Here is a 25119-nt window from a genome sequence, read left to right as displayed (position 1 = left end):
AATCATAAAAATCTCATTATTTAATCTATATCTAGAAATTCAACAAAAGCATTAATTCGTAAAAAACCCAAAAAAACTCATATTTATTTTAAAGTATTAATTTCTTGTAAAATATCATCAGTTTTAACCATTCTTTGATCAGCTATTAATTCAACTAATTGAAAAGCAACATCTTTTAAATCATTATATTTTTTTAATTCCATTATATGTTTTTTTACAATAAGTTCTGGTTGTGTATCACCATCTAATTCTTTTATTAAATTTGAACATTGTTGTTTTATTTGAGCTAATTGGATTTCTTTTAGTGTTATTGATGATGATGATGATGTAGAAGTTTGTGGGGTTGTGATTGATTCTTGAGATGTAGTATTTAATTTTGAAATTGTTGTTGTATCGTTATTAGTGATTATATTGGATGAAGGTGAATTTAAAGGTTGAAACTTGGATCTTGGAGTATTTTGAATATTAATTTGAGTAGATTTTAATTTATCTGAAGGTTTTCTACTTAATGAAGTGAAAATTGAAGTTGATGTTGTAATTAAGTTGGGTTTAGTGGTATCATTAATTGGAGTTATTTCGTTATCATTATAAGTTGTATTTAAAGTCGTATTTAAAGCTGTGTCGTTGATTGTCGATTCTGAGTTTTTGGTTGATGTACTCGAAGATGATGAAGTTGGTGGAACATATTGTTGTTGTTGTTGTTGTAGTTGTAATGGTATTTGTTCTATTTGTGAGTTGGTATTATCATTTGTCTTGATTTCATCATTACTATGATTTGTTCCACTTGTTTGTGAAGTTGTAATTAAACTCGAAGTTGGATTAAGTAGTAAATTGTTTGTTGATTCTAATATTCCTGGCATTATTTTAATTATAAGACAACAAAGAGCTGTTCAATATATTTCGATATTTAATTTTATTTTAATTCTTTGTATAAATATGTTTAGTGGTTGAATATAATTGATGAATTATATGATAATTTAGTTTTCAAATTAATGTGTTGCCAAAAATAAAAAACAAAATATAATCAAACAAAACTTTTTATAAGATAAAAAAAGTGTTGTAAAAAATTAAAGTGAAAAGGCTTATTTGTAAAACTTTAAAATTTCTGGTATTAAATTAATTCGATAAATTGATAAATATAAGATATTGAATTTTAATTTGATTCCTTATTATTGGTGATAAATGATAAAAGTAATTGAAGAAGTAAAGTAGATTAAAAAATTGGATTTATCAAAGAAGGAAACAGTATTCAAAGATGTGAGAAAAAAAGAATAAAAAATTCTTTACTTCTTTTATCATTTCATCAAACACTTTTCTAATTAATTTAATTAATTATAATAAATCACAAAATTAATGAGACAAAATTGAATAAAATATGTCAAAATTAATTAAATTAGGTAATTATACATTTATTAATTGTAATTTAACTTTAATTAGATATCTCATCTTATTGAATCAACGAGTTAAATTTGTCTTACGTCTAAAACGAATCCAATAAAGAATAAGGAATAAGATAAGAAATGTATATACATCTCAAATTATGTTCTTGAACATTGAAGCTCGTTGAACTAATAAATTATTTATATTATAATTTTATTCATTAAATGAAATTTGATTTATTAATCTTTGTTTTTGTCTTATAATTGTTTAAGACTTTAATACTATTATTTTATTATTGATGTAATTTAGCATTACAAAAAAACAAGAAGTTTATGTTTTAATTAAATTAATTATATTCTGGTTTTAAATTTTTCCGAGGACTTTTTTATTTTGAATCTTTTTTTTTTAACTAATTTTTTTGACTATACCTTTTATAGAAAAAAGGTAAGGCAATTTGAGTTAGATTTTTAAACTGATTATTCCTTATATTGATTAGTTGAATACTTTTGAACACTTCTAATGGATTTACTGCTGATGACGAATGAACTTCTTAAATATATATAGGGTTCAAAAATTTAAGGCTTTCCAAGATTCGGTACACAAAACAGTAAAATTATGATGTAAGAATACGATTGTAGATTTTAAATACATATTAAATTTGAGTGTGATAAAATTTTTAACAGTGAGATAATTTATATTAGGAACCAAACAGATACAATTCTACAAGTAACATGTATATGAAATAAAAAACCCTATAAAAACTATTTTATAAAGTACAATTATGAATAAAAACAAGAACTAAAATAAAATTTTTAAATCTAAATTAACAATGAGTTAGTTGAATAAGCTAATTATAATACCAACTTTTGCACTTCAATCCTACTGTAAAACCATTGAAGGTGTTGGAACAGCTGGTAATTCATTATTATTATTTGAATTTTTTAATTGCTCTGAAACACTTCTCATTGCATTTGAATTAACTTTGTAACCACCATTATAGTCTCTATATTCTCTATTATTTATCCTATTATTATTTGTATTGTGATGATTATTATTGTGATGATTAAATTGTCTATAATTTTCCAGACGATTTAATTGTGGTTCATAATTGTAATTTGAACCTGATGTATTTCTTGATGATGTATTTGATTTGACTCTTGGTTGATGTTGTTGTTGTTGGTGTTGTGATTGTTGTTGTTGGTAATACTGTTGTTGTAGAGGTTGTAGATGTTGATGTTGTATAAAAGTTGGTTGAGTTGGACTTAATTGATAATCAATATTATCGTTTTTATAAGAATGAGTTTGTAAAGGTGATTGTGTTGGTGATTGAATTTGAACTTTTCCAGGTGATTGAGAATGAGCTTGATGTTGTCTAAATTTTAAAATCAGTGAGTCCAAGTCATAATCACCATTTGACTTTGATCTTCTTTTAATAAATCCTTTACTATTAGGTATTGTACTTATAGCTGGATATGGTATATTATTATTAATATCAGCAATTGGAGGTGGTGTACTACTTATTCTATATTTTGGAATTGTCATTAAGTTTATCTCATCATTATTTGGTTGTGGTGAATTAGTACTAAAAATGGATTTTGGTGATTGATATTGACTCTTCTGTTGTTGTTGGTGTTGTTGTGCTGGTGGTAATAGTATGTCAGATGAATTTGAATTTGTTGATTTTGAACTTGAATTAGATCTTGAACCTACTGAAGTAAATGAAGTAAAAGATGATTGTTTTCTTATTTTTTTCAATTTTTTGGAATATGAATTCGAATTTGGTGAATCGATTGAATGTATTTTATCATTACCAAAAAAATTATTAATTAATTTAATAAAATTTATAATTTGTAATAATATTAATTCAAAATTAATAGAATAATTTGAATCAATTGATTGTGAATAATTTATACCAAATTGATTTAATCGATAATTTAAATCTCCAATTTTATTAAATTTTGGTGAAATTTTGTTAATTGTAAAATTAAAATAATTTTCAAAATTATGATAATTTTTATAAAATTTTTTAAATAATATATGATTAATTAATACAATGTTATTAATTTCAATACTTTCATATTTTGTTGAACCAAAAAATAACCAAATTTTAATTAAATGATTACCAAAATTAATTATTCCCAAATTATTAAAAAATGTATAAGTTATATAATCTAATATAATATAATATAACCAATAATTTAATAAAAATTGATATGAATATTTATTAAATTCTAATGATTTATCTAATGATTTAATGGTATATATAATTGGAATTAATGAAGTTAATAAACCAAATAATAAATTCAATAAATTAAACATTATAATTTATTTGAAGTTTAATGTAGTTTATTATTAAACTATTAAAACCTTCCAAAGCAAATGATTGTGAAGAATTAAATAGCTAAAAGTATAATGAACTTAATTTCAATGATAATAATGAAGTCAATATAGGAAGTCAATATAGTTGGTTGTTGGAAAAGAATTAAAATATAAAAAAGTTGGTTGTAAAAATTGTAAAAATTATTATTATTATTTATATAAATATTTATATATAAATAAATATAATAAGTATAGAATATTACACAATAATAATTTTAAATGATGTAAAAGAAAAATGTATTATATTTATTTTTTTACTACGAAATAATCAATCCCTTAGCATAACAATAATTCAGCTAATTGATTCCAAATTTATAAATGAAACTCATTTATATCCTTTGTAAAATATCTCCGAGTAAATAAATAAACTTTTAAAATATGACATATATTTCGCTTAATTGAGAGATGAACTTTAATATGGTTAGTATTTTCACTTTGTTTATTATTGCTATAATTTTAAATTTACAATAGAATTGAAAACGCTTTATTATTATGTTTTTGTATTACATTCTCGAATTTTAATACGGGAGATTCTTTACATTTCCGAGCAGAATCTATATTTTGTTATAACACAAAAATACTTTTTTTTTCTTTCTAAAGGGGTAATTTTGACTGACTTTATCGTATAATTTTAATGAATAATTAAAAAAGTTTCAATCTACCAGTGCCATCAATCTCAGATAAATAATTGAATCAATATTTAACTTGAAGAGCTTTTAACTAATCGAACACGTTTCAACTACAAGTGATTAAAATTTAGATCTTGACATTTTGAAAGGGTATCGTAACTCCAAATTAATCCGAAAATATTTAATATATTTACTTGTGCAGTAACTAAATAGGAAATTTTTCATCATATGCCGCACAAGTTTTGGAATTCTTATTTTTTGATAGATTCTAGAATTTCTATTTTTAAATCTTTCTAATTTTATTTTGACACTAATATTTTCCTTTGATAAAAGTTGGTAATTTGAACCTAATAATACTGAATTAAGAATTCATAGTTTGGAGTTAGTTATGGATACTTATTTATCCGCTATGAGAGGTTGATAAATTAATTTACTTGCAATTGATAAAAATCACATTCAATCATTAAATTTTTAAGAAGTTCAACTTTATACAACTCTAAATATAATATCACAATTTTTTTTGTTTATTGTCTAATTTTAATGTTTTCTATAATCATTTAAGGATTTGTTAATTTTTCATTACTTCTTGAAATAATCCATTCCCAAACATCTCTTTCTGCATCACAATATATTTTTGATTTATAATCATCTTGTTTATAAAATAATAAATGATTTATTTTATTTGTTATATAAACAGCAATGAAAAATGATAATACTAAAATAATAATACCCACAATTGTACTATCTATCATTGGTATTGGTATTAATTCACCAATTGATTTACATAATACCAAGATTTGATCAAGTATTCCTTTTGGAGGTTCTTCTTTTGGTTTAATTTCTTCTTGTTTCTTTTCAGTATTTCTTTTACTTCTTGTTCCTCTTCTTTTTGATGATGCTGTACCACCTCCACCACCACCTGATTTTTTACCACTACCTCCTTCTGAAATGATTGAATTTAAAGTCTCAATCATATCTTTCATACTATCTTTTTGACCATCTATTGTTCCTTTTTCAATTGCTCCTTTTATCCAAGATTTACCACTCCATTCAATTGATGTTAATACATATATTTTGGTTTGATTTTTTTCAGCCCAACTTAAAAATATCTTGGTTTTAACTTTAAAAGAATTACCACTTGGTACATCTGGAGTTTGAGTAGTTTGTTCAATTTCATAATATTTATCAGGATTATATTCTATTAAATGATCATCAATTATACATTTTGTTTGTTTTGGACCAATACTACCACCTAAAGGTTTTGTATAAGTATAATGACGATCTTTTTTTTCTTTTGTTAATCCATGAATTTCTGATTCATCAATATCAAAATTTTTTTGATCTTTTAAAATTCTTATAAAATATGAAGTATCTGATCCAAATAATAATAAATATATTACTCCTGGGGGAGCTTTTAATATATCTTCTGCTATAAATGTTTCATCTGATGATTTTTCATATCCTGTTTCTGTTGGTTCATGAGTTGATGGTCCAACTAATGGAAGTCCTTTAAATTCTCCATCCCCTCCACCACTACCACCTCCACCACCAGCTGCTGCTGCTTTTTCACCTCCACTACTACCATCTTCTCCTTCATCATCAGATTCATTACCCAGTGAGTCATCATCATCTTCTCCTGATCCACCCAGTGCTTCATCACCTGAAGAATCACCACTTGAACTTATATTTGAACCATTAGTTGACATTGAACCGACAGTTGCAGCTCTTGATCTTGCAGCTTTACGTAATTTTTTAGGGTCAACATCTGAACTTTCTAAAAGTACTCGATGCCATACATTTGTAATTAATGAAAATACTGTATCTCTTCCAATTATACTAGCAAATGTATATTTTTGATGTAATGTTTTTATAACCATACCATTAGGGAATAAACCAGCAGTTGATTTTTTTTCAATTTGTATGACTTCTGATAATGGTATTACTATATGTTTTATCCAACCTAAAATATTTGAATTAAAACAAACATAATGATCACTTAAATACATTTTACCTTGAACTAATATATCTTTTGATAATGCACAACTTATTTCTTCAATTAATTTATCTTTTTTAGGTATTTTTTTAAAAGTTGAATGAAATTCCTCATTTTCCTTTTCTGGTGCATGTTTAATCTTTTTGGAATAATCTATTACATTATCTAAATCTTCATTTTCAGAACTTGAAGTGTTTTCAACTTCTTCTTTTGTTCTAGTTTCAGTAAGATGTTTTGAATCATCATTATTACTTATATTGGTGGTATTCCCATTCAGATTTGAAACTTGTGAATCAAGAATTGAACTTCTACCATTGGATAATTGTCTTTCTGGTGCCTGCCCATTTATTGACAATCTATGAACTCTTTTCACGTCTGATCCATTAGATGTGGCTTGTAGTTGGTTACCATGTGGTAAAGTTTTGTTGATTATTTCAGGACTTACATTTCTATGAATATTTGGTGACTCGTTTGTTATAATTTGAGGAACATTGGTCGCTATTGTTTGATTATTGTTCATTATAGGATTTACTTGTTGTTGATTGTTGTTGGAATGTACAAAATCATCCAATGTTAGATCCCCATTCCCCAAAGTATTTAAGGGACTTTCTCTTATTGGTTCAAATTGTACGTTTTGAGCTGAATGTAATGATTTTAATTCATTTGAGTTTCGTACTTGTTGTTGAGTAGTGGCGGATCCATTACTTTCTGGAGGAGTTTTTGCAGTATCTTCATGTTTAACTGATTTTATAAAATTATCAATTTTATTTACTAGTGAATGATCCTTCTTTTTCTCTTTTTCCTCATATTGAATTGCTGTTGATGACATTTTATTTGCGGCTGCAGTTAAAAAGGATATTATTCCTCCAGATTCTTTTGGTTGTTCAGGTGGAACTGTTGTTGGTTGAGTATTTTGTGAAGTATTATTCATTGATGAATTTGAAGATGATGATTGATTTCCTTGATTGGGAGTTTGTAAATATTGTCCTTGATTGTCTCTTGTATGATTATTTTCTGTTTCTCTAGTAGACTGTCGCATTATATTTATTGCAATTCCAGGATCTTGAGTTATTCCTGGATCACTTGTTCCGTTAAATTCATTAATTGCAAAATCATTATTTCGATTGGGAATTCCATTTGGTTGTGATTCTATTATTTTGGGAGTAACCATTTGATCATTTAAAACGGTAGATTGAACTACCGTAGGATCATTAGTATTACTACTATTTGGAATTTCATTTCTTGTTTTATTTATTGGAGAAACAATTCTATGAACAGTATTTGATTTTGGTTTTGTCATATTTAAAATAGAAGGACCAGATGCAATTGATCTATCTTCAGAGGGTCTTGAAGTATAATTTGATATTGATGATTGAAACGAAGATTCAGTTTCGTCTTGTAGTCGATGATGATCTCTTGAATTTCTTTGTTTTTTAGTTCTATTTTTATTAGGTTTTGAATTTGAAAATTTCCGCTTCAGTAGCAAGCCCATATTTTAATATTTTATTATTCTTTTAAATTTATTTTTTTGCTATTAACTAAAAGTTTAATTTCTTGGTTATTAAATTATTATACAAATATACTTTGTGAATAAGTTGAATATTCATCGATTGAAAAAGTCAAATCATGTATGTAATATATTAGATTGGTCTGTAAATGAATATCAATAAATTTTAAGAGAAATCAGATTTTAAAAATCTATAAATTTCTACATAACTCTACATATTAATGTATTGTTTTACCTCTTAATTTTATTATATATTTAAGCTATTTAAAGCCGAAGTTTCCAAGTAGTCTTAACACAATTATCATATAAAATTAATTGTTAGAGTAAAATAAAAAAGATTGCTTATTGATACCATGGGTTCATAACACTTGGAGTTATGTTTGAGGCTAAAATGTATTTTACGCCCTATTATATTGATCGGATATATGTGAAGAAATAAGTTCGAATTTTTGATTAATATTATTTTAGCCAACAATCTTTACACAATCGTCTACTAATTTCTTGAATATCAACTTACAACCTTTCATACATATATACATACATACAAACATACATGTTGAATAGAATTGGAATTTATCGAAAATGTAAAACACTCCTAAAAGATTATTTTGTGTAATGTTCATTAATTGACGATAAATTATTTTAATTATTTTATTATGCTACTACTATTATACTTTGTAATTGTGATTCAGTTACTATTATTATGAATTGTGTCAATTATGTACAAGTGTTTGTACTCAATTAAAGTGAAGTGAGTGTCAATCTTTGAAGCATATCTAAAATTTCACCTGTAGCGATAACTTACTACAACTTTATTAGCAGCTTATCTAAATCAAAGAGTGTGAATATTGATACAATAAAAACTTTTTTTTTTCATATATTAATTAATAAACAAAATGGTATAAAAAGTAAAAACAACAACAATTTATATATAATCTATAATAATATCAATGTAACTGAATCATTGATATTAAAAATTTAAAAAGTATTTGATAACGTTTGAAGAATTAAAATTAAAAAAATAAAAATCAACTTTTTTTTTTTCAAATTGGCTTTGTGATAATAATTACATCACATATATTTCAATAATTTAACTCAATTTTTTTTAACAAATAATGGATCTAATAATGATTCAACTTGATGAGTTAAACCTAAATTAGCATCATAATCAGTTGAGAAAACTGAAACTGAAGATTGACATCCGGTATGTTCAATAATGAAATTTTCTGATGGTAATGAACAATCACCATTATTACAAACAGTTAAAGCAGCAAATTGATCCAGTGCATAATAAAATGAATTTGATGTAGCATTATATTTTAAATCAGAAGTTGAAGCATATTGACCAGTTAATCTTGTAAAAACAAATTTTGGATTAGTACAATTTTCTTGTTCATAACCAACTTTTGGGAAATTAACATTTAAACCAACACCAATTGGTAAAGCTCTTGAATTATTACCTTGAGCTTTAAATAATTGATTAACAAATTCAACAACTTTATTAGCATAAATAGTTGATGGAGCTTTAGTATCATTTAAATCTAATGAATCTTTGAAAAAAGAATTATTACTATTTGATCCACTAAAAGCAATAGCTGGGTAACCTCTATAAATAGCATTATAAGTAGCACCAACAGTACCTGATACAGTAAATAAACCTGGTGACATATTAGTACCTTCATTTGGACCATTAACAACTAAATCAATTGAAATATTTTTAAATTTTTCTGGTATAACATATTGTAAACCAAAAGCAACTGATGAACCTGGAGTACCATTAAAATACCAAATATGATCATCAGTTTCTTCATGACCCCATGATGGTGCACCAGCTGGTGGATATTTAAATTCACCATTAGTTTGTAAAGTTGGTGAAGTTGGAATATCAAATTTACCACTCCATCCTGATCTTTGACTAACTGGAGCAACTAAAAATACATTATGACCAGCTTCTTTTAATTTATAATAAGTGGCTCTAATGTTTGTAGCTGACCAACTATCATCATTTGATAAAAGGATATTTTTAGCAATAACAACAGTTGCAATGAATAATAAGATTGAAGTAGTTAAGAATTGCATTTTTTTCCACTATGAATACTTGAATTGATGTTTGGTAATAGTGTAATATGAGATTTCAATAAATTGAAAAATAAGTTTCAAAGGAGATTTGCATCTCAATTTATAATCGTAATAATGTATGGGAGAGATTTTAATATTATAAAGTTGAAAAATTTGGTTATGCAAGGACTCTATTTCAAAAGTTAATTGTTATTGTTTTTTGTTAAGATTTTGATTGAAAAATTTAATGATATTCCATATTTCATATTCCATAATTCTAAATTGTTGCAAAAACATAATAGATACTGCATATAAAGATTCAATTTACACAATAAAAATAATCAATTAATTAATTTGTTAATAGATAATTAATTTTAATAGTTAAAAGATAATGAACGTGGTATTGTTTTTCTCATTTTTCAATTAAAGTGAAGAAGAAATAACCAAAAAATTGATCTAAAGTAATCGAGATTTACGAAAATCATAGCCTAGTAGAAAGGAAAACCAATAGCATTGTTGGATTATACTTTTTCTTTTTGACGTTAATTGTCAATATAATTTTGATATAATATTAAATGATTTTGACAGTCCCTTTTTCTGTAAAGATTTTTTCAATTATTTCTTGTCTTCGTTAAAACATTAGATTACAATTGTGTGATTGGTTTTCATTTCAAGATTTCAACGTTCATGTAAAAGAATAATTAATGTAACATTGAACTAACTTGACCTCATGGGCCAAAATAAATTAATCCGTAAATTATTATACAAGTCATGAACCATTGCTCTCTACCATTTAAATAGAAGGCACAATTAACTAATGATTCAAATCTAAATCTTTTTTAACCGATTTGCTTTTAAAAATTTAACCCTTTTTACAATTTTGGTATTCAATTGATCAAATTTGGAATCTTTATTATTTACATTTAAAACGAGAATAGTAAAGTAATTACTTACATATCGACTAAATTTTTAGTTTATAGCTAAGTTTCAATTTACTAATTTTCAGTCTACGATACAATAAGTTTTTAGGAGTTAAACAACGTTTTAGATTTCTATAAAATTGAAGCATACTTTCGAATTTGCAATTGACCTTGGGAAATTGTACCCACGAGGTTAATGTTTAAAGCAATTTTTCGTTTTTTCTCATCTCTATTTAGCTCTCAATAACAGCATTCGAGGTTAGTAGAAATTTTGTATCGGTTACGTTCTTCTTTGTTGAGTAGTTTACTACTTTAAACTGAACCTTAACTTTTCCAGTTGTATAATGTCATTATTTGGATTTGAGTTTTTTCAATTCTTTAATCTTCTGAATACTTAATTTTCTGAAAATAAAGACTCAACTAGTTTTGACAAGTTATTAGAAGACCATCATTTCACCGAAGTACATTAATACTTGTACTTTATTTTTACATACATTTTTATACAAAAATTGTTGCAAAAAAATGGTAAAATGGTAAAAATTCATTGGAAAAGTTAAAATTTTTATGGTAAAAATTGGACAATGCAGAAATTTAAATATTAGATTACAAGAATCACCATCTACTACAAACTATCCAAGATTTATGGTCAGAAGTATATATTTTAATTTTATCATCATTTACTAACAATAAGATCAACCATAATAGTTGAGTAAATTGAAATATGGGGTAAATAAAAATCTTAGTGCAGATGGTAGCATACTTTTGAGACAGAGCCACGGAAAAAAAAACAACAATCAAAAATTTATCAACAGATTTAATCTAAATGAGATAAAAGAAAAGACAACCAAAGGCTCATTAAAAAAGAATACCTATCATTTGCCAAATCATCATCATATAAAATTTATTTATATTGTCAATATAATATCATATATTCAATAATTTTGATTGCATAATGGCTATATTCTCATCTTTAGCCGGTTTCTTTAAGAGAAATAAAAGGAGAATTTTAATAACTAGTGCAGTTACATTATCAGTTTATTTAATAGTTAATGAATTTGTTATAAAGAAATTTAGAAATTATCAAAATGCATTAAGGCAAGAACTAATGTTCAAACAACAAATTAAACAAAGATTTATTCAAACTCAACAAGATTGTTATTATACAATATTAGCTTTACTTCCAGTTTTAGCTACTCCAATTGTAGATTCATTACCAGTTGAATTTATAACACAAGCATTAAGATTGAAAAAAGGTCAACCCCAACAACAACCACCTCAACAACAAATACCAAGTGGGTCAAATAGTGAGTTAACTACTGATAATCTTAATTTATTAGATAATAATAATAATCCGGAATCAAAATTATCAATATATATGAATAAAAGTAAATTAGAATTATGGAACTTATTAAAAATTAAAACAATAACTAGAACTTTAACATTAATTTATTCAATATCTGGATTATTATTAGTTACAAGATTACAATTAAATGTATTAGCAAGGAGATCATACTTAGAGTCTGCTATATTAATGGCAGGTGTTAAAAACAACAATAATGATTCGGATCCTCATGAGACTTATTTGATTGAACAAAGTTATTTATCATTAAGTTGGTGGTTACTAAACAAAGGTTGGTTCAATTTAAGTTCATTAATTGAAAATATAGTTATCAAAAAATTTGAAAAAATCACTCCAAAAACAGAATTAGGAATAATTGAATTTGAAATATTATTAAATGATATCATCAATGAAATAAATACAAACAACAAAGAATTAATTTTATCAAATTTATTCCCAATAAATTATCAAGATTTATTAGATACTATTGTCAATACAAACCCTGATTTAATTCATTATTTGGATATACCCGATTCAAGTTTAATCAAATTAATTAACGAAACAAATAATATTATGTTAGATGGTAACTTATACTTTTTCGATTTATTAAATTCATTAATATTAACAAATTTAAATACTTTATCTTCAAATTTATCAGCAAATTTATCAAATGTTTCAAATAGTTTGGTTATGAGTGGAAATTTACCAGATCAAAAGGGAGAAGAAATTACATCTCAAACCAATAACAACAGTACTACATTAACATCATCAAAAATAGTAGAATTACCAGATAAATCATATAAATTAGCTAGTTTCTTAGCTCAATTATCAGTACAAAATGGTATAATGATAAATAATAATGAATCAAAAGATGAAGAACAAGATGAATTTGAAAATTTAATGAATAATTTAAATAATTTTTCAGGTGGAATAGAAACAGAAAATTTCCAATCAAATAATGAATTAAATGGTAATATTTATGTTAATACAATGAATCAATTAGATGATTTAGATGATTTTAGTGCAGGTATATATTCAAATTTTGAATAATTTTATTGAATTTAGAGATAAAGACGATTATATCAATTGTATTACATAAAAATTATATATCTTATTTATGTAAGTTATTACTTATATACTATAAATTCTAATTATAGGGACAAAGAATAATTCTTGTAACTTCATAAATTGTAGAAATCATAATTTATAGAAATTTAATATCTTATCAAAAAGTCTAATTAGTAAATTGAATTTCTATCAAAATTAAGGGTAAAAAAAAATATAATACTCAATAAATTTATAAAGTAATGTGTTTTAAAGTTGAATTAAATTTTTAAGGAAAAATAAAATTATAAAAATAATAATAATCAGATCAGTCACTATAAAAAATCATTTTTGAAACAAACATCAAACACTTTCCATTATTTCACTCAACAAATTCAATTAGAATTTTAGTAATAATTAATCACCACTACTAATTTTTTGCCACTTTAATAAAAAACTTCTTTATCACTAAAATTAAACAAACTATCATATATTACAACTAATAATGTCAACACCAAAAGTTATTATAGTATCATCAGATGATGAAAAATTTCCAGTTGAACAAAAAGTAGCAGAAAAATCAATATTAATTAAAAATATGATTAATGATTTAAATCCAGATGGATTAACTGAAGATTTTGAAATTCCAACTCCAAACGTTAGAGCAAATGTTTTATCAAAAGTTTTAGAATGGTGTGAACATCATAAAAATACTGTTTTTCAAGATGATGAAGATGAAGATGCTAAAAAATCAGTACCTGTTGAAGAATGGGATAGAAATTATTTAAAAGTTGATCAAGAAATGTTATATGAAATTATTTTGGCTGCTAATTATTTAAATATTAAACCTTTATTAGATTCTGGTTGTAAAATGGTTGCTGAAATGATTAAAAGTAAAAGTCCTGAAGAATTAAGAAGAACTTTTAATATTGTTAATGATTTTAGTCCTGAAGAAGAAGCTGCTATAAGAAAAGAAAATGAATGGGCAGAAGATAGATAAATTTTATGATATAATTTTTCTACATTCATTATAAATTATATAGTAGGGTTTGGAATATATATATATATTGATTATATGTAAGATTCATTCTATAAAAGCTACCTCATATTTATTTGCGTGAAATTTGTCTATAATTTTGGTTGAATATGAACAGCATTAAATAATTCATCTTTATCATTAATTTTAACAGCTCCACTTTTCAACAATGCTTTTGTTAAATCATCAATCAAATCATCAGAATTTTCAATACCAATACACAATCTAATCAAATCTTCAGGAAATTCTCTTTCTTCTCTTGTTTTAGAATCTATTGAAGCATGTGACATTTTACATGGCATTGAAATTAATGAATTTACACAACCAAATGATACTGCTATACCAAAAATATCAGTATTTTCTACAATTTTTTCACTTAATTTTATTGAACCAGTTTCAAATGATAATACTGCTCCATAACCTGAACACATTGAATTATGTAATTCATATTGTGGATGTGATTTTAAACCTGGATATCTTACTTTGAAACCAATATTTTCTAAAAATTTTGCAATTTTAATACAATTTTCTTGTTGTCTTTCAACTCTTATTGCTAAAGTTTTTAATCCTCTACTTAATAACCAACAATCAAAAGGTGATAAACCACAACCAGTTGAGTTTATTACATAATATAATTGTTCTGATAATTTTTGAGATCTTGTTGCTATTACTCCTGCCATAATATCATGATGACCATTTAAATATTTTGTAGCTGATTCATATTGTATATCAACTCCTAAATCTAATGGAGTCATTAATATTGGTGACATCATTGTATTATCGAAAACCACTATACAGTCTGGATTTACTTCATGTGCATGATCTGTTATTGTTTTGACATCTACTACTTTTATTAATGGATTTGTTGGTGATTCTAAAAATATCATTCTTGTTTTTTTGGTTATTTTTGATTTTATTAATTCTGTATTTGTTGTGTCATAATGATTAGCTACTATATCTCCCTTTTTATTTAAATATGTTAATAATCTATGAGTACCACCATATAAATCATCACCTGCTATTACTTCATCTCCAGGTTTTAATAATCTTGTTATAACATCTAAACATCCCATTCCTGATGAAACTGCAAATGCATATTTAGATTTCATAATTCTTGCTATGTGATTTTGTAAATGAGTTCTTGTTGGATTCCCTGATCTTGTATAATCGTATTCTCCCATATTTGATAATGATGGTTGTTTAAAAGTAGCTGATTGATATAATGGTGGTACTGAAGCATTATATTGATCTCCTGAATTTGCCAACACTAGTTCTGTCTCAAGACTATATGATTTCTTTGGAGCCATGATTTATTAATATTATTGTATATATATAAAAGTTTGAAAAGAATAGATAGTTTGTAGTCTAATGAAAGTTTTTAATTTTGATAAGGGCGTTAAAGGTTATTCTTACTATAGTGATTGATTTCTTTTTGTCATATTATTTCTTTTTTTTCCATAGTGAAAAATTATTTGAGTCAAATTGCAACAGTCACATGACTAGGAAAATAAATTCCGATTTGATTATTCAGTTCATGGATTGAGGTACTCATTACTATCATTATAGAAAGTAGATCCTCCTCCTTTATACATTGTAAAGATCACAAATTAGCAGTATAAAGAGTAGCAATATAAGAGAAACAAATCGTATGGGAATAAAACTTTTTCAAGCATTAAATAACTTATATTGTTCTATTACACATTACTTATAAATCCGATCTAGTAAATTTCCTTATATCAGTTGGTTCTTTACTTAATAAAACTTTTTGTCCACTAAATGGTTCACAAGATTCTCTTTTATTTAATACTGGACCAATTGAATCTAATTCTTTACCATCTTGTAATTGTTTTAATAATTCAACAGTTGCTTCCGGAGTTAAATCTTCATGATAATCATCATTTATTGCCAACATTGGAGCATTTACACAAGCTCCTAAACATTCAACTTCTTGAAATGTAAATAATTTATCAGGTGTAGTTTGACCAGGTTTGATTTTTAAATAATCCGTAATTGCTTTCATTATACCATCACTTCCACATAATTGACATGGAGTAGTTGTACATACTTGAATATTATATTTACCCATTGGTTTTCTATTATACATTGTATAAAAAGTTGCAACTTCATATACTCTCATTGGTGGCATATCCAATAATTTTGCAACATAATTCATTACAGAAATTGATGTGAAACCTAATTGACGTTGACCTAAATCCAAAAGTGGCATAGTTGCTCCCTTTTTATATTGTGGTGGATATTTTGCAATAATTTCTTCAGCTCTTTTCTTATTTTCAGAATTGAATTCAAATGGTATATTTTGATTATCTTCTTTTGTTTCTCTATGTACAGATATTATAGATGAATATCTTTTAGTTGTGAGTGAAATTAATGATTGTTTAGTAATAAATCGAGATAACATTGTTGATGTGATATGATATGTTATTAGATGAAATGAAAAATAATGCAAATTAATCAATAAATGTATTGACAAAAATTAGATTGGAGATTTTTATGAAAGTATGAATAATGAACGAGTGATAATAGAATATATAACACTTAGTGAGACTGAGATGACTTCTGAATTAAGTGATTGTTTCAAATATTTGAAAATGAAAATGTAATAATCGTCTAATATCTTTCACTATACAAACTTTTACTAGTTAAAAAAAAATTAATTTTCTATAACATAATTAAATTTTGATTTTTTTTGATTGGTTATATTTATTATCAAATGCTACCATATTATCACCCAAGTTTTTATATATGAGAGTTAAATTGTGAAGTAACGATGAATTGTGTTTATTCAATTATCTCAAGATAAGTTACTGATAATATCGAGCTCCTTTTTGAGTCAATAAATAAGATTGTTAGTTTTTTCATGGTAGTCTTGGTAAAGTTGGATTGAATAATTACTGTAAAATTTGTGTTGCCAATAATGATTGAAGCAAAATCATGTATAAAGATAAGGGGTTTTACTTTAATACACGTCTAATGACTATTAAAGATCATCTGAAACAACAGTTAGATCATTGGAAATGCAGTATAAAGTTTGATAAGATCAGAGGGGAACGAATCAATAATTAGTCAAATTTAGTATAAAAAGTAAAGAAGTGTAAATCATTCATGCTATAGCAAATTTTGTTTAATTGATTAATTTATTATTCAAAGATGTCAAGAATCAACAAATTACAAGAAACTAAAGAATCAATGTCGGATACTGATTTATTCAGATTGGAAGATCCGTTTATGACAAAAGAATCAATACCTCATGATTTAAGTGAACCAAATATATCTCAAAATAAAGGTCCCGAAGAATTTAAAAGTATCAATGAAAAAATTAATCATGTTGATAGTAAAGGTGAAGAAAATTTAAGTTATTTGCAGAAATTAGGATCAAGTAAATTAAATAATCCTTTTAATAATTTTGGAGTTCGTTCATACAATGACAAAAATATGAATAAAGATAAATCATTAAACAAAGAATCCCAAAAGAACAAATCAATAGAAAATGATGATGATGAAGAAGATCATATTGATGATTTTATTAATCTATTGGGGTAACAGAAGAAAATTAAATTTCATTGAGAATGAGCAAGCGTACAAATATGGAGCTGATTTAAAGCTTGAATCATTTTGGGGTATTTTTCTGTGGTAAGAGTTAGGGAGTAATTGTACTATAGTACTGTTTATAGTTAATATATAGCATTTTTAATAACTTTTACTAATAATAATCTAGACAATTGTAAATAGTATGAAACACATTAAAAATCTTAATGACAATTAATAATAATACATTAACATCTAAGCTGTGGTATATGATTGATTGTTGGAACCAGCATAAGTTTTTGGACTATTAATTATTGAATCAGCTCCAGATACAGTTGTTTCTAAACTAGTTTGATAACCAACAGAATAAGTGGTGGATGCATGAGGTACATTAGTTGTAGCAACAGGTAATTGATCTCCAGAATCAACAGCAATTCTACCATTACAACCTATTTTACCTCTATTTTTATATTTAGCAAAATAAATGAAATGATTATCGTAATCCCATACAGAATAATAATGTGTTAGCAACTTTGCAGGAAGGAAAATTGCATCTACTTGAACATCAATTACAGCTTCTTGATAAGCTATACCACCATAAGCTTTACCATTAATAATTTTAATGCCATGAATGACGTCTATAACTGGTAAATCTAATTCATAGCCTTGAACGTCTAATTTTATACTAAGATCTTTTATAGAATCTAATGGAAAGTAATAGAACGGAGTTTCATTTGGATCATCTGGGTTAGTGGTATTGACATAAAAGTAATCCCCAGAAGCGTCATTTAAAGCTGCAAATAAATTTCCCAACATAGGTTTTGAAAAAGGAAGTAAATCAGCTCCAGTGTCAATGATACAGGCACAAGTTTGATTAGAAATCACACTTCCATCACTTAATTTAATTCCACTAACTGTCAAATATGGTTGAAACCATTTTCTATTTTTATATCTTGGTATTAATTCAACCTTAGTTAAAACATCTTCATAAATATCAGTGTAAACACCACCAAACAAAACTGAACCTCCATCAACTTGACCATTTATAGAAAATAAAGTTCTTTTAATTTTATTTTGATCTTTAAATGAACTTATAAAATTTGGATAATTTGGTCTAATAAATTGTGTAGTGTCATAACCCATACCAACAATAACATTATGATCATTAAGTAAATTTGGATTTACATTTGTAATAGCTAAAGTTTGATTAGTCTTCACTCCATTTGGAGCAGTAATGACATCAAATGCTTTATATAAAGCAAATTCCAGTATTGAGCCATAAACACCATTAAAAACTAATGAAGAATTTTTGAATGTTTTAGATTTTTGAGGGTTAAATGCAAAAGTTGAAACTAGTGTATCTGATGATCCAGTATCAAGTAAAACTTGTGATTTAATTTTTTGAGGAGGACTTCCAAACTCTAAACCATGAATATAATAAAGTGTATCAATGGTTAATTCAAATTCAGGCAAGGATTGACGTGGATGTGGCCAAGCATTGATAAGTTGAGATAAAAAAATGATAATGAGACCAAAAAACATTTTGATAAGTTGTAACATTTAAAATAGATGAGTTGCAGAAAAGGCACAAAGAATTTGGAAAGATGAGGAGTTATATTGATATTTATAAAACTTTTCATTTTCTTAAAATAGAAATTTCCATTAGAAATTGTTTCATATTTTCCAAATTGTTAAAAATTAATAGTTTTAATTTTAATTGTTGCAAAAAAACAATTGTTGCAAATATTATATAAAAAATTACCTAATTAGTTCGTGACAATTAATGTAAGCGGCACTAAATAAATTAATTTACATTTCCATTGCCAATAAATTATAAATTAAGCTTAATGAAACAATAGAAACAATAAAATACAAGATTGCCTTCACAATAATATTTTCAAATGTTTCAAACGTCATTTGAAGTTCTTAATGAAAACAATAAACTTTGATTATCCTTTGTTTCATATTATTGACTTGACACATTCCACACGTAGTAATGTAATCGAGCTGTTTAATCCATTGAAATGATTGAGATTCTGAAATTGGAGCAATTTAGATTTAACAATAACATCAGTAACTAGTTGAAAATAAGGCAAATTTGAAAACTCTCTATCATAATCTTCGAAACGAATCATGATTTTAATCATTTCAGCTTGATCTCCCTAAAAACTCTATGCATGATTTCTGATTTCACTATTTGAAAATTGCTAATTGTATATAAGTAAGATTAATCATTTAATTCTTAGTTTCAATTTAGTTAATTGTATTATCTTTTTCTTTTGATTTATCAATTATAATCTCTTTGATTTAAACAGACTGACCGAAGTTGCTACCAAAATTATCACTATAAAAATTAAAAATTAATTAATTAATCCAGATAGAAAAATAAATTTAAAACAAACAAATAAAATTAATTTATATTATAACCTTTAATATTTAATTAAACTAACTAATTTAAAAGCAATTCATCAAGATATTTCCATCAACTATTAATACAATTTTCACACAATTGAGATTATCCGAATAAGAAGAAAGACTAAGAAATATTATTATATTTCAAGAATTATAGTGCAATTTTTGCACAATACTAATACTTATCAAAATTTAACCAGCAATTAATAATGAGTTCAAATCATAACGCCGATCATATAAAACGTAACTCACTACATCCATTTGAAACACCTAAATCACCGTCAAGATCAACTAGAATACATGATCCACCAAAATTAAACGAAACACAACTACCTATTACATCATCTTCACCTCCAAGAAAACGAGCTAATAATACAATATTTAGTGATCGATATATTCCAAATAGAACAGGAGTTGATTTACAAGCAGCTTTCAGTTTAACAAATGAAGAAATACTACCGGATCTAAGGAGTAATAGGAATGCAGATAATGAGATTGAAATACGAAGAGAAGAAGAAGCAAATCGAACCTTTTCCACAGTTTTAAAAGCAGAATTATTTGGAGATAATGTACCAATGGCAACTGCAAATTTATCTACATCAACGAATAATAATTTGAGTAATAGAATCAAAACAACAAATCTGCGACCGAGTAGTAGTTCAAGTGCATTAACTGGAACTCCACCAAGAACATCTAACTCAATTCCAAATTCGTTATATTCAACAACTTCATCAACTCAACAAGCTGGGTCAAATAATTCTATATCAACATATGATTCAGATGATGTCACTTCAACACCAAGACGTAAAACCAATTTATTTACATATCAATCACCTAAAAAATCACGACCTATATCTAGAGATTTACAACAAGAATTATATTCATTATCACCAGTAAGGCAAGAATCACAAAAACTACTATTGTCACCACAAAAGAAACCTAGAAATATAGCAAAAGTTCCATATCGTGTACTTGATGCACCTGAATTATCAGATGATTTTTATTTAAATTTAGTAGATTGGGGTCAACAAGATGTTTTAGCAGTTGGATTAGGAGATAGTGTATATTTATGGGATGGATCAACTCAATCTGTTGACAGATTATGTAATTTAACAAACAAAGATAAAGTAACAAGTCTCAATTGGATAGGCACTGGTACTCATTTAGCTATTGGGACATCAAAAGGTTTAGTTGAAATATGGGATGCGACAAAAATTAAATGTATAAGAACAATGACTGGTCATTCATTAAGAGTAAGTTCATTAGCATGGAATGAACATATTTTATCAAGTGGATCAAGAGATCGAACTATTTTAAACCGTGATGTTAGAATTGAAGATCATTATATAAATAAGTTGGAAAGTCATAAACAAGAAATATGTGGTTTAAAGTGGAACATTGAAGAGAATAAATTAGCAAGTGGTGGGAACGATAACAACTTATTTGTTTGGGACGGATTAAATACTAAACCATTATATCAATTCACAGATCATACAGCAGCAGTTAAAGCAATAGCTTGGTCACCTCATCAAAGAGGTATATTAGCATCGGGAGGTGGTACTGCTGACAAAACCATAAAAACTTGGAATACATTAACTGGAAATATGATTCATGACGTCAACACTGGATCTCAAGTTTGTAATTTAATTTGGTCAAAAAATTCAAATGAAATAGTATCAACTCATGGTTATTCAAGAAATCAAATAATAGTATGGAGATATCCTTCAATGCAACAAATTGCTCAATTAACTGGCCATACATATAGAGTTTTATATTTATCATTATCACCAGATGGTGAAACCATAGTTACTGGTGCTGGTGATGAAACATTAAGATTTTGGAATGTTTTTGAAAAAAATAAAAATAATGAATCGCCATCTTCAGTATTGCTAGGAGCATTTCTGCAATTACGTTAGAGACACTTACTATATGGGCTTTATTTAATTCTTTTATTTATTTTATTATATTTACATTAAGTCATTATATCTTTTATTTAATATTACAAACGAATCGATTTCGTGTCTAGTAGATTTTTATTTGTATTTGCATTATTATCTTTTAGCCATTTATTGAAAATGTTACCTGATAATATTATTTCATCATTTGAAGTAGTAACCAAAACATTCATGTGTTCTAAAGTATATAAAATATCTTCTTTTCTAAAACTTGATATCTGAGATAATTTATCAAGACTAAAATTTAATTTCCCATTTCTTTGTTCTTCCCATATTATTGATGCTAATTTCTTAGACCAATACTTTAGGTATACAATTCTACCATATGGTGATAATGGGATTTCAGGTCCACTGCAAAATTGTGATTTATTAGCTAATTCATACAGGAACTCAATTAATAATGAACCGATATGTCTATTTTGAAATGGAGGAAATACACAAATACATGCTAAATTTGTTGTTAAATCATATGCAATCATTTCTTTTGAGAAAAACCCCATTGGTATATAATTTGAAGTTCTTCCATCTATTCCATAATAAATATAAAAATTAAAATGATCTAAGTTATAATATACACTTTTATCATCCAAGAATAATTTACCAAATAGTGAAAGATTTTGAGAAAATAAAAGATCTTTATAACCTTGAATTTCTCTAATCATAATTCTTTTTTTTTCATCATGATAAACTAATCTCCCAATATTTGGTTTATCAGTATTATATTTACATTTTGACCAATGTTGTATTATTTCATTCTCCTCAATACTATATTTAAAACAATATTCACAAATATATAAATGATCCACATAACAATCATTTTTATTGTAGTTTTTCAGTCTTGTTCTCTTATTTGGATCCATAGTAACCATATTCGAATAATTATAACCTAACATATCATACTTACCTTCAGTTGGATAAAAATAAGCAGGATTTCCAAACCATGGTTTAAATTCATAATTTCCAAACGTTAATTTACCTATATTTGGTTTAAGTGATTGACCATAATAAGAAGCAACTTTTGTATTTGGTTCCTTGGTGGTGGTATTAGTAGTTATTAACAGCATTCAAAATCATGAAAGCTGATATGAAATGATAAAATTGATTTATTTATTGATAGTAGATCAATGGAAATATAAATTTTTGATGTTTATAAAAATTGATTACACAGAACTTGCAAAAAATAATAAATTAATACGCGATTTGAATCTAGTTCATATAAGATCAAGTATTATAACAACTTCATTAGCCTCTTATCAATTACATTATATATTTATCAAAAATGCCACCAAAAGGTTGGAAGAAGAATGCTGATCCAAGTCAACAACCGCCAAGAGATGTAGATCCAGTATCTATAGATGATATTTTATTCCCCAGATCAACTTTACAAAAATTAGCAAAATCAATAATATCAGATGAAGAAAATTCAAATAATATGACAATGGCAAAAGATTCATTATTAGCATTACAAAGATCAGCTTCAGTATTTGTAAGTTATATGTTATTTCATGCCAAACAAATTTCAAAATCAACTGGTAGAAAAACTATAACTGCTCAAGATATGTTATTTGCATTAGAAAGAGCAGAATTTGGAGGATTTGTACCTGAAATTAAAGATAAATTAGCAATATATGAAAGTTCAATAAGTGCAAAAAAGCAAAAGAAATTGGAAGATAGAGTTGAAAATAATAATAACAATATTGAAGGAGTAATACCGAAAAAATCAAAAACAGAAGATGGAAATGCAGTAAATATACTTAATGAAGAAACAGACGAAGAAGAAGAAGAAGAAACTGCTGAAATAACGGAAGATGCTGATGCTGATGATGACAATAATATTAATGAAGAAGAAGAAGATGAAGAGGACGAAGGTGATGATGACGACGACGAAGAAGCTTTTGGTAATCCAATCTCAGAATTAGGTAAAGATGAGGAGGAATTAGAAGGAACACAAATAGAAGAAGATGAAGAAGAACTTGATGATGATGAAGATGATTACTAGGAAAACCTTTAGCTTTATATTTTATTATCTATATAGACTGAAAAATATATAAAGAATTATTAGTAGTATACCAACAACAATTGAAACAATAAATTTTGCTTTATGAAACCACATTCTTCTTTTAATTTGTTGAGCCTTTTTCTGAAACAACAGTGACGAAGTATTTAATCTATCAGTTTGATCCACTAAAGAATTTATCTTGTCACCTCTATTTAATAATTTATTAATATTTTCCAACATTAATTGTCTTACTTCTCCAACTTCTTCATTTGCTAATATTAATTGGTTTGGATTTATTTGACTAGTATTTGTATCGTTTTGATCATTTGTTGACCCGTAATTATAATTTTGTTGATTCAGATCAAAATTCATTTCTTCATATTTTATAATTTGATTCATTAATAATTTAAATTCTCCAGGTTTAGCTTTTGATGCTTGATCATTTTTATCATCTTGTCTTGATTTAAAATCAATATATTTATCCATTATATTTTTCAAAATCATTAATATAAAAGTTCTATTTACTCCAACATGTGCAATAACAACTACTGTAATTAAATCTCTACTTCCATCTAAATTAAGATATTTCTTCATAAAATATAATGATAATTTCAATGAAGAGCTCATTGATACTGGAATGGATCCAACAAGCGTTTTGGATGAATTAATTAGTCCCAATTCTTGTGATATAATTTCTGAGCAATTCATTCTAGGTAATGTTGACGTCAATTGATGATTTTCATAAGTGTATAAAGTAGATGAATTTATTGTTAAAGTACAAAATATTACTGCAAAATGTTAGTAATTGAAAACCTTACACTCATAAACTAAACAAAAAATTAAACATACAATGTTTATAAATATCTGGTTGTGTCATGATTGTTAATTGAATACCAGATTAAGTTGTTAAAGAAGTCGGAGT

General features: G+C 25.8%; 14 protein-coding genes across 14 annotated transcripts; 5 read left to right on the top strand and 9 right to left on the bottom strand. All coding sequences in view use genetic code 12, as the record gives it.

The window, feature by feature from the left end:
- Positions 1 to 83: 83 nt before the first annotated feature.
- Positions 84 to 860, bottom strand: KGF54_004844 (uncharacterized protein; the record flags this gene model as incomplete). The annotated part of the gene is made up of 1 exon (XM_051765586.1): positions 84 to 860. The coding sequence occupies one exon, from the start codon at positions 858 to 860 to the stop codon at positions 84 to 86; it is 777 nt and encodes a 258-aa protein (XP_051618885.1).
- A 1399-nt stretch (positions 861 to 2259) lies between these two features.
- Positions 2260 to 3699, bottom strand: KGF54_004843 (uncharacterized protein; the record flags this gene model as incomplete). The annotated part of the gene is made up of 1 exon (XM_051765585.1): positions 2260 to 3699. The coding sequence occupies one exon, from the start codon at positions 3697 to 3699 to the stop codon at positions 2260 to 2262; it is 1440 nt and encodes a 479-aa protein (XP_051618884.1).
- Positions 3700 to 4945: 1246 nt separating this feature from the next.
- On the bottom strand, positions 4946 to 7873 carry KGF54_004842 (uncharacterized protein; the record flags this gene model as incomplete). Its single annotated transcript, XM_051765584.1, has 1 exon — positions 4946 to 7873. One exon carries the CDS (start codon positions 7871 to 7873, stop codon positions 4946 to 4948), a length of 2928 nt encoding a protein of 975 aa, XP_051618883.1.
- Positions 7874 to 8983: 1110 nt separating this feature from the next.
- PHO100 (Pho100p) lies at positions 8984 to 9967 on the bottom strand (the record flags this gene model as incomplete). The annotated part of the gene is made up of 1 exon (XM_051765583.1): positions 8984 to 9967. The coding sequence occupies one exon, from the start codon at positions 9965 to 9967 to the stop codon at positions 8984 to 8986; it is 984 nt and encodes a 327-aa protein (XP_051618882.1).
- Positions 9968 to 11818: 1851 nt separating this feature from the next.
- Positions 11819 to 13255, top strand: PEX3 (Pex3p; the record flags this gene model as incomplete). The annotated part of the gene is made up of 1 exon (XM_051765582.1): positions 11819 to 13255. One exon carries the CDS (start codon positions 11819 to 11821, stop codon positions 13253 to 13255), a length of 1437 nt encoding a protein of 478 aa, XP_051618881.1.
- A 499-nt stretch (positions 13256 to 13754) lies between these two features.
- SKP1 (SCF ubiquitin ligase subunit) lies at positions 13755 to 14249 on the top strand (the record flags this gene model as incomplete). The annotated part of the gene is made up of 1 exon (XM_051765580.1): positions 13755 to 14249. The coding sequence occupies one exon, from the start codon at positions 13755 to 13757 to the stop codon at positions 14247 to 14249; it is 495 nt and encodes a 164-aa protein (XP_051618880.1).
- Positions 14250 to 14377: 128 nt separating this feature from the next.
- Positions 14378 to 15592, bottom strand: KGF54_004838 (cystathionine beta-lyase; the record flags this gene model as incomplete). Its single annotated transcript, XM_051765579.1, has 1 exon — positions 14378 to 15592. One exon carries the CDS (start codon positions 15590 to 15592, stop codon positions 14378 to 14380), a length of 1215 nt encoding a protein of 404 aa, XP_051618879.1.
- Positions 15593 to 15990: 398 nt separating this feature from the next.
- On the bottom strand, positions 15991 to 16704 carry KGF54_004837 (uncharacterized protein; the record flags this gene model as incomplete). Its single annotated transcript, XM_051765578.1, has 1 exon — positions 15991 to 16704. One exon carries the CDS (start codon positions 16702 to 16704, stop codon positions 15991 to 15993), a length of 714 nt encoding a protein of 237 aa, XP_051618878.1.
- A 749-nt stretch (positions 16705 to 17453) lies between these two features.
- On the top strand, positions 17454 to 17846 carry KGF54_004836 (uncharacterized protein; the record flags this gene model as incomplete). Its single annotated transcript, XM_051765577.1, has 1 exon — positions 17454 to 17846. The coding sequence occupies one exon, from the start codon at positions 17454 to 17456 to the stop codon at positions 17844 to 17846; it is 393 nt and encodes a 130-aa protein (XP_051618877.1).
- A 240-nt stretch (positions 17847 to 18086) lies between these two features.
- Positions 18087 to 19391, bottom strand: SAP30 (aspartyl protease SAP30; the record flags this gene model as incomplete). Its single annotated transcript, XM_051765576.1, has 1 exon — positions 18087 to 19391. One exon carries the CDS (start codon positions 19389 to 19391, stop codon positions 18087 to 18089), a length of 1305 nt encoding a protein of 434 aa, XP_051618876.1.
- A 1061-nt stretch (positions 19392 to 20452) lies between these two features.
- CDH1 (Cdh1p) lies at positions 20453 to 22159 on the top strand (the record flags this gene model as incomplete). Its single annotated transcript, XM_051765575.1, has 1 exon — positions 20453 to 22159. The coding sequence occupies one exon, from the start codon at positions 20453 to 20455 to the stop codon at positions 22157 to 22159; it is 1707 nt and encodes a 568-aa protein (XP_051618875.1).
- An 83-nt stretch (positions 22160 to 22242) lies between these two features.
- On the bottom strand, positions 22243 to 23262 carry SAS2 (Sas2p; the record flags this gene model as incomplete). Its single annotated transcript, XM_051765574.1, has 1 exon — positions 22243 to 23262. The coding sequence occupies one exon, from the start codon at positions 23260 to 23262 to the stop codon at positions 22243 to 22245; it is 1020 nt and encodes a 339-aa protein (XP_051618874.1).
- Positions 23263 to 23477: 215 nt separating this feature from the next.
- Positions 23478 to 24197, top strand: DPB4 (DNA polymerase epsilon noncatalytic subunit; the record flags this gene model as incomplete). The annotated part of the gene is made up of 1 exon (XM_051765573.1): positions 23478 to 24197. One exon carries the CDS (start codon positions 23478 to 23480, stop codon positions 24195 to 24197), a length of 720 nt encoding a protein of 239 aa, XP_051618873.1.
- A 24-nt stretch (positions 24198 to 24221) lies between these two features.
- KGF54_004831 (uncharacterized protein) lies at positions 24222 to 25074 on the bottom strand (the record flags this gene model as incomplete). The annotated part of the gene is made up of 2 exons (XM_051765572.1): positions 24222 to 24985; positions 25047 to 25074. 2 exons carry the CDS (start codon positions 25072 to 25074, stop codon positions 24222 to 24224), a joined length of 792 nt encoding a protein of 263 aa, XP_051618872.1.
- Positions 25075 to 25119: the final 45 nt, after the last annotated feature.

The sequence above is a fragment of the Candida jiufengensis genome (genome assembly GCF_024610255.1).
Source record: "Candida jiufengensis strain CBS 10846 chromosome Unknown scaffold1, whole genome shotgun sequence".
NCBI lineage: Eukaryota > Fungi > Ascomycota > Pichiomycetes > Serinales > Debaryomycetaceae > Lodderomyces > Lodderomyces jiufengensis.
Note: the sequence above shows the minus strand (reverse complement) of the source record. Positions and strands in the feature narration are given on the sequence as shown.